At 42.1% G+C, this 8,148-nt stretch overlaps 1 protein-coding gene across 3 annotated transcripts in view; it reads left to right on the forward strand.

Moving 5' to 3' along the window:
- CAPRIN1 (cell cycle associated protein 1) overlaps positions 1-8,148 on the forward strand; it is an 89,431-nt gene that overhangs the window by 52,021 nt on the left and 29,262 nt on the right. For all 3 annotated transcript variants that reach the window (XM_024213857.2, XM_024213860.2, XM_024213859.2), the window contains exons 8-9: positions 598-650; positions 735-821. In XM_024213857.2, coding sequence (XP_024069625.1) covers positions 598-650; positions 735-821 — 140 coding nt within the window. The remainder of the gene's footprint in view (positions 1-597; positions 651-734; positions 822-8,148) is intronic.

The raw sequence follows: 8,148 nt of genomic DNA on the forward strand, positions 1-8,148 counted from the left end.
ATAATTACAAATGTGAAATAAATCAAGCTAATATATCTAAACTATTCAGTCAGTCTAGTGCTTTAGACAGAATTTCATGCTTTGTAAAAGAACATATGTAGCCTGGCTACATAATAGATAAATGCAAAGTGCATAAATGTGAAGAATGAGCTAACTGGCAGTTAAAATCCTGAATATAGCAGCAGCCTAACGAGGCACAGACGCTTAATGGGATCTTCATTGAGTGGGCAAAGATTCAAAATATGCACTCAAGACAAAGTTCACTGCAACTTCTAAACTAGGAATACATCTTAACAGTGAAACTGCTTATGTGCTATCATGTAGATTAAAATTGGTCACCACATCTTGCTTTCCCACATCTTTCTAGTCCAGTTTGCTGTAGAGCTGTAGGTTAAAGAACAGAACTTATGTTCTCATAACTCTAAAATCACAAAGATTAAACCAAAACAGTGTTTGTCAAAGAAAGATAAACTGTTAAACTACTGGTTGGGATGTAACTATTCCCCCCCCCCCCCCCCCCCCACCCCAAGTCTAAAGGAAAGAGTAACATACATTTACTTAATGGAATGTGCCTAAAATAGTATATTTTTCTCATAGAACCTGAGCCAACAGAAGAATACACTGAACCAAGTGAAGTTGAATCAACTGAGGTACTATTCAGTGGAAAGATTGCAGTCACTATTTTAGCTTTAATGCCACTGTCTGTCTTTCATACTTTCTCATTTTTATTTTAGTATGTAAACAGACAGTTCATGGCGGAGACTCAGTTCAGCAGCAGTGAGAAGGAACAGGTAGATGAGTGGACAGTTGAAACGGTTGAGGTAAGATGTCTTATGTGCTGCTGGTAAAATTGCAGTCCCTGTTTTCACTGACTCGCAACTCTTCAAAACATTCATAATAGATTTTAACCCAAAAATAAACCTTTTTACCAGTCTTAAGCTGGCCATATTTTCCTGTATTGTGTACCCAGCTCGAAGATCTCTATAGTACTAACCTTGCATGTAGCTAAATCTCAATGGGGAAGTTACTTTAGTAGTGTAGTAATAGGTTGGGGAGGTGGAACTAGAAGAGTAACAAGCAATTTTAAAATTGTCACTGATGCATAGCCAATGTAGAACTTCTAAATTGTAGTTACAGTTTTTGACAGCATTATGGAGCTGTATTGCTTTATGCAGTTTCCTGGTGATACAGTTAATAATTCCACATGTAAACTCAACCACAACTTACTTTGCCCGCCAGGTGTGCACAAGTTTGCTCAGAAGTAGATAAACCTATATGTACTATATATTTACTTCTAGAAGAAAAGTCATACTTATAAAGAAAACTGTTAATGCATTATTCATTCTTCATACAAGTCATGAAAATGAGTGTTCAGCTTTAACACTCTGTTTTGCACACATGAATTACAACACTAATAGTAAGAATTTTACAAATACCGTGACTTACATAGATTTATTATCTACATATTTAAACCCACCACTGTACTATAACAGGGGCTCTTTACGCCCATTTTCATGTATTGGAGAGAATAGTTATCCACTGTCTTATTTCATAACTTCTTGATTGGTGGATTGGACATGAACTTATTCCATCCATTAGGAAGATATATATAAACAAAAAGTGATCTTTCAGTGTATGACTGGATTAGTGCTTGGTTCAGCTTAATCTCCTGTAGAAGCAAGTTCCAGAGCTCCTACCTTCCAAGAATGATATTTTTTTTCCCTTTGACTCCATGTGGTGTCTTCCTGGCTCTTTCAGCCTTGAGATAGAGTAACTGTCTGTCATTCAGGATTTCTTGGAGAAGAGGAGCCATCTTGATATCTGCTCTGCCAGATATAACCAGTCCATCAGAAATTCATGATCCACAGATTTATTCATGGCCTTCAGAACGAACAGTACTTGGAATGGATGAGAGACACCAGTCTATAGCGAGAAGATTTTCCATTTGTATAACTGTGCTGCTGACTGCCATATTCTGATGCTTAAATCCCATTCCTTGACTAAAAAAACCGCACCTATATTAAAATTAGGGCTGTCAAGCGATTAATCTGTTTAGTCGCACGATTACACAATAATAGAATACCACTTATTTAATTTTTTTGGGGTGTTCTCTACATTTTCAAATATATTGATTCAGTTACAACACAGAATACAAAGTGTACAGTGCTTATGTTCATTTTTGATTACAAGTATTTGCACTGTAAAAAAGCAAAAAAGAAATTATATTTTTCAGTTCACCTAATACAAGTACTGTGGTGCAATCTCTTTATCATGCAAGTTGAACTTAGAAATGTAGAACTATATACAAAAATACATTTTATTTTTGAATGCAGTTCAATATTTTGGAGTCTGCAAGTCCACTCAGTCCTACTTCTTGTTCAGCCAATCGCTCAGACAAACAAGTTGGTTTACATTTGCAGGATATAATGCTGCCTGCTTCTTGTATACAGTGTCACCTGAAAGTGAGAACAGGTGTTCACATGGCACTGTTTTAGCTGGCGTCGCAAGATATTTATGGGCCAGATGCGCTAAAGATTCATATGTCCCTTCATCTTCAACCACCATTCCAGAGGACATGCGTCCATGCTGATGATGGGTTCTGCTTGATATCAATCCAAAGCAGTGCGGACCAACGCATCTTCATTTTTATCATCTGAGTCAGATGGATGCAACCAGCAGAAAGTTGATTTTCTTTTTTGGTGGTTCGGGTTCTGTAGTTTCTGTATCGGAGTGTTGCTCTTTTAAGACTTCTGAAAGCATGCTCCACACCTCGTCCTCTCAGATTTTGAAAGGCACTTCAGATTCTTAAATCAAGTTGGGTCGAGTGCTGTAGCTATCTTTAGAAATATCACATTGGTACCTTAGCGTTGTCAAAATCTGCAGTGAAAGTGTTCTTAAAATGAACTTGTGCTGGGTCATCATCTGAGACTGCTATAATATGAAATATATGGCAGAATGTGGGTAAAAGAGGGCAGGAGACATATTATTCTCTCCCCCCCAAGGAGAGCAGGAGACATATTAATTCCTCCCCCCTTCCCCCCCAAGGAGTTCAGTTACAAATTTAATTAACACAAATTTTTTAACAAGCGTCATCAGCATGGAAGCATGTCCTCTGGAATGGTGGCCAAAGCATGAAGGGGCATATGAATGTTTAGCATACCTGGCACGTAAATACCTTGCAATGCCAGCTACAAATGTGCCATGCAAATACCTGTTATCGCTTTCTGGTGACATTGTAAATACAGCATTATCTCCTGTAAATGTAAACAAACTTGTTCGTCTTAGCCATTGGCTGAACAAGATGTAGGACTGATTGGACTTGTAGGCTCTAAAACAGGGGTCTCAAACTCAATTTACCTTAGGGCCGGTGCCAGTCCTCAAATCCTCCCAGACAGCCAATAATGTCACTCATGCTGCCCAGAACCTGCCCCCAGTCTTCATAACTGTATGTTTTTTTTCTTCAGTAGAGACTAGCATACAAAGCCTTTTCCTCAGAGAAGTTCACAAAGAATAGCCCTCTTTTTAAAGTGGCCATCATCTCCCAATGTACTCCATGGGACAGAGGTCACAGCTTCTCTTAGCGAAGATTGCCACTACTATGCAATGGGAATTAAGCCATTCTATCTTCAGGGAAGATGCCAGCCCCTTTGCTGTCAGAAGTGAGCATCCATCTTAACTGAGGGCAGCCTGTGGCTTTGGTTGTATTGAGAACAGTTGATGATTTGAAAGGAGGCAATTCATGAGTTTCTCTGAAGGAGAAATGTTCACTTCTGAAGGAAACGGGGTGGTGGTGGAAATGACGGGGATCTTAAATTCTCTTTAAAAACCTTCATTACAAAGATATACTCAAGATTTATCCCCTGCAAATTTTTTATGGCTTAAAAAATTACAGTGCCCGAGCTAAGGGAAATTTAGCTTAGGTATTAGGCAAATTCCTAACTAAGGATAGGTAAGCACTACAACAGGTTACGTAGGGCTGCAGAGGCTTTAAGAAATAGGTTGGAAAAGCATCTGACAGGGTTGGTGGTAGGCATACTTTGTCTTCATAGACTCATAGACTTTAAGGTCAGAAGGGACCAATATGGCCATCTAGTCTGACCTCCCGCATGATGCAGGCCACAAAAGCTGACCCCCCCACTTTCCCTTAACTCTGCAGTTGAAGTCTCCAGATCGTGATCTAAAGACTTCAAGTTGCAGAGAATATTCCAGCTTGCGACCCCTGCCCTATGCTGCAGAGGGGCTAGATGACTCATCGCGGGGGGCTAGATGACTTCTTGAGGTTCTCTCCAGCTCTGCTTTTGTCTGATCTAATTCAGTGTGCTACATTTCCTAAAAGATGCAGTTATAAATTTCATGCAAAAACCGTCCTATTTTTATAAATTTACTCAAACTGCTTAGGTTGGATGTTTTTAATAGTCAATTCCAAACCATGATTTTTTTAGCTGTATAGCCTCGTTATATTAAGCCAATAGCTGCTAACCAAGTTTTGTGTCCGCTTTTAAAAAAGCAGAATCAATTATTGTCAAAGCTTTGTACCAACATCTAAGCAAGGGGGAATCCACACTTGCAATCTTATAAATATTTTCAAAACGTATTTTACAATTTAACTTCCATTCTCCAAACAATCTTTCTATTTTATTTCACACTGATCCACTCCATAATTGGCATTTTGGGGATTGTACAATGCAAAAATGTAGAATTGGGCCTTATAAAGTGAGAGGGAATTAAATGTAGTGTAATCTTTTCAGGAGACTTAAAAAACTGACAGCCTCACTTTGGGCAATGCTTCTTAGATGGTGTTAAATCGTATGTACTTATAATTGAAATTTTCAAATGGTCTCCTTTGGATGGCCAAGTGTGTGCACTTGGACATGGGGAATTTTAAACCAAAATGTGGGTGAAAGTTGATGGGTTTTTAAATTTATTCTTGGTGCTGGGTGTTCAGTTCAGCTGGGTTCCTAGCCACTAGGATTTTCAAAACTTAATTACTGTGTGATGCTGTGCTCTCTGGGAGCTGCTGTTCTGTTTCTGAATGCCACACTTCCCTCCATCCTTTGCTCCACGGTCTCTCAAGACATCTAGAAGTTTGACATCACATTCAGTGGGTACCTTTTGGAAAACATAACATCACCAGACCCACAAAATCGGTGCTACGTCTGGGGTTTTGGGGAAGTGGAAATCGGTCATTGTTTTTAAAGTGGTATTAAACTAACTTCACGTATCTGTGCTCAAATGTTGCAGAAGAGGAATATAAGTGAGGAATATCTGTACACTAATCAATGCTTCCAAAACATTGGGCAGGCACAAATAGCCATATCCATCTCTGGAAATGCCTGCTAGGTGCAGAATATCATATGTGAACTAATAATTCACATAAACTAATGAATTGTAGACACCTAGTGGTAGTGAAGTAAAAGACTATTTTTTGACACCATCGGAAAGTAGCTCATCTAACAGGATTTGAGGGTGAGAAAAAAGGAACCCAGCTATGAAGGCACAGAAATTAATACTGTAATCATAGAATTTCCCCCTCCTAGAGCATGATTGAGTATTAGCCATCACAACTATGAACAGTCTTTGTCTTAGACAATCAGGTGTTAATTTTTTTTTTTTTTTTGGTCCTATAAACTGCATTTTTCCCTTGATTTCCCCTCAAGCATATGCACCATTTACAATGACCAGTACAGCTAGTTTTCAAAGGCATTTCTGCATAATCTGGTGTTGGGTCTGCTTGAAACTGGTCTGTAACCCTTTAGATCTTGGCATCTAAGAAGTCCTAGATACAGAGGCTCTGGACAGATTACCAGTAATGATCCCAATTAATATTTGAAAGGGCCACCACTGTTCTTGGCTTCTGGGGATCAGCAGGGAATGTTCTCAAGTTTGGACACTGTTACAAGCCTCTTCTGAGCCTTAACCTCTCTTGCCTGCCATCTCCTGCTGCTCAGTTATTTCATGCCTGAATGTAGTCATATGCTATAATGCAGTCTGTCCTGTTACTGTGACCCACCCCCCTTGAGACGCTAATGTGTAAAGAATCCCACTGTTCTTTTTCTCCAAATGTTGTGGCAGAGATCCTTTACTCTATACTGTTTGTTTTCAGGGTATACAGGTTGCAGAGCAGACTTAAGAGACTACTGCTTGACATCTTAACTTGCATCTCCAGGCTTAACCATGCCTCTGGGCCTATCTCAGAATACTGTTTGGGCACCCATTCTTTCTAGACCATGCTGCCTGAGACCAGAGGTCACTACATTCTCAGGCAATTTATGTAGGATAACATCTGGTTACTTAAGTCCCTACAAAGCTGTTCAGGCCTACCTAAGATTTAGAACCCCTATTGAAACAGACTATAAGGGCATGTCTACACTTGGACATTTACCAAAATAGATATTCCTGAATAATATTCAGAAATAACTCCCGGTGTGGAACTCCCTTATTGTAGAATTCAATGCCTATTTCTGATTTAGTTTAGTGGATTAAGTTAAATTGGAAAAAGGCACTCTTGATTTCAGAATAAGGCCCCGTCTACACTGGCAAGTTTGTGTGCAGTAAAGCAGCTTTGAGCGCTGTAACTCCCAAGGTGTACACACTGCCAATCCATTTAGAGCACAGAAACTGGGCAGATGCAGCGCTCTAAAAAAACCACCCCGACGAAAGGTGTAGAGCTTTCTGCGCCGGGGCTACAGCGCTGCGGAGCCAGTGTAGACACTGTGGTGATTACAGCGCTGCAGTTGGCCTCCGGGAAGTTTCCCCACAATGTCTGTGCTCACCTTTCTGGCTATCGGTTTGAACTCTACTGCCCTGCCCTCAGGTGACCAACAGTCAGTCCCACCCTGTACATTCCTTTGCAAATTTGAAAGTCCCCTTCCTGTTTGCTCGGTGATGCGTGCATTAGTCTCAGCGTATCTTTCCAAGTGGCCATGCCTGCTCCACGCACCAGGCAATCCCCCGCTTGGAGCAGTGCTGAGCTGCTGGACCTCATTGGCATTTGGGGAGAGGAGGCAGTGCAGTCACAGCTGCACTCCAGCTGTCGGAATTATGATACCTTCGGACAGATTTCTAGATGCATGATAGAGTGCAGGGTCAAAGTGAAGGAGCTGCAGAACGCCTACCACAAGGCACGAGAGTTAAACCACCTCTCCGGTGCTGCATCCACGAGCTGCGGGCTCTACAAATATCTGGACGCGATACTCGGTGGTGACCCCACCTCCACTGCGAAGGACCCTGTGGATACTTTGTTGGCTTGTGTGCCAGTCGAGAGTGGACCGAGCCAGGAGGAGGCAATCTTGGACGAAGAGGGGGAGGGGGACCCAGAGGCAGAGGATGACTCGGAGGCCAGAGATGCATGCAGTCAGGAGCTCTTTTCTACCCTGGAGGAGCCTACCCAGTTACAGCAGTCGGAGCTTGGCAAAACACAAACAGGAGAGGAGGCCCCTGGTAAGTGGATCTGATTTTGGGAATTGCTGAAGCGAGTTGTTGGGGGCAGGAGGGTTTCAGAGAGCAGGCTTGTCTCCCACCTCATGCCTAGCCTGAGCAGTGGAACAGGCTGTTGATACACTCCCTCACTTCATAGGAATCTCCCTCAGATCTCCAGGAAACTCTTGTGGAGGTACTGGGCAATCCGCTGCTGCAGGTTCCTCGGCAGAGCTGCTTTGTTTCTTGCCCCATTAACGGTAACTTTCCCGTGCTACTTTGCCGTGACTGGTGCAGGGATCATTGCTGCACACAGGCTAGCCGCATTGGAGCCAGGGCGGAAGCCGCAGGCTTGGAGAAGACCCTCCCTTGATTCCCTGCTCACCCTTAGCAGCGAGATATCTTCCATAATGATCACTTCCTGTGGAAAGTGTGGGGATAGGAATGATTATCAGGCCCACCTTACAGGGTTAGCTCTCCCCAAGTGCCCAAGAGCCACGTGGCCAGTGTACAGCAGGGTCCAGGAACAGTGATTTACCCTGCCCCTGCGGTTACTCACCATTTTGGGGGTCTTGTGGTTCATGTGTGCTTGCCTGGGGTCAGCCAGTTAGTGACAGGTGTGAGAGTACTGGCTGTATTTTAAAGCACTGAAACAGTGTTGTCTGTGTTGCAAACCACTGCTTCTGTAAAATGTTGCATTTAAACTTCTGTAAAATGTTGCATTTAAACTTC

This window comes from Terrapene carolina, unplaced genomic scaffold (genome assembly GCF_002925995.2).
Source record: "Terrapene carolina triunguis isolate 2854851 unplaced genomic scaffold, T_m_triunguis-2.0 Scaffold96, whole genome shotgun sequence".
In the NCBI taxonomy this organism is placed as follows: domain Eukaryota; kingdom Metazoa; phylum Chordata; order Testudines; family Emydidae; genus Terrapene; species Terrapene triunguis.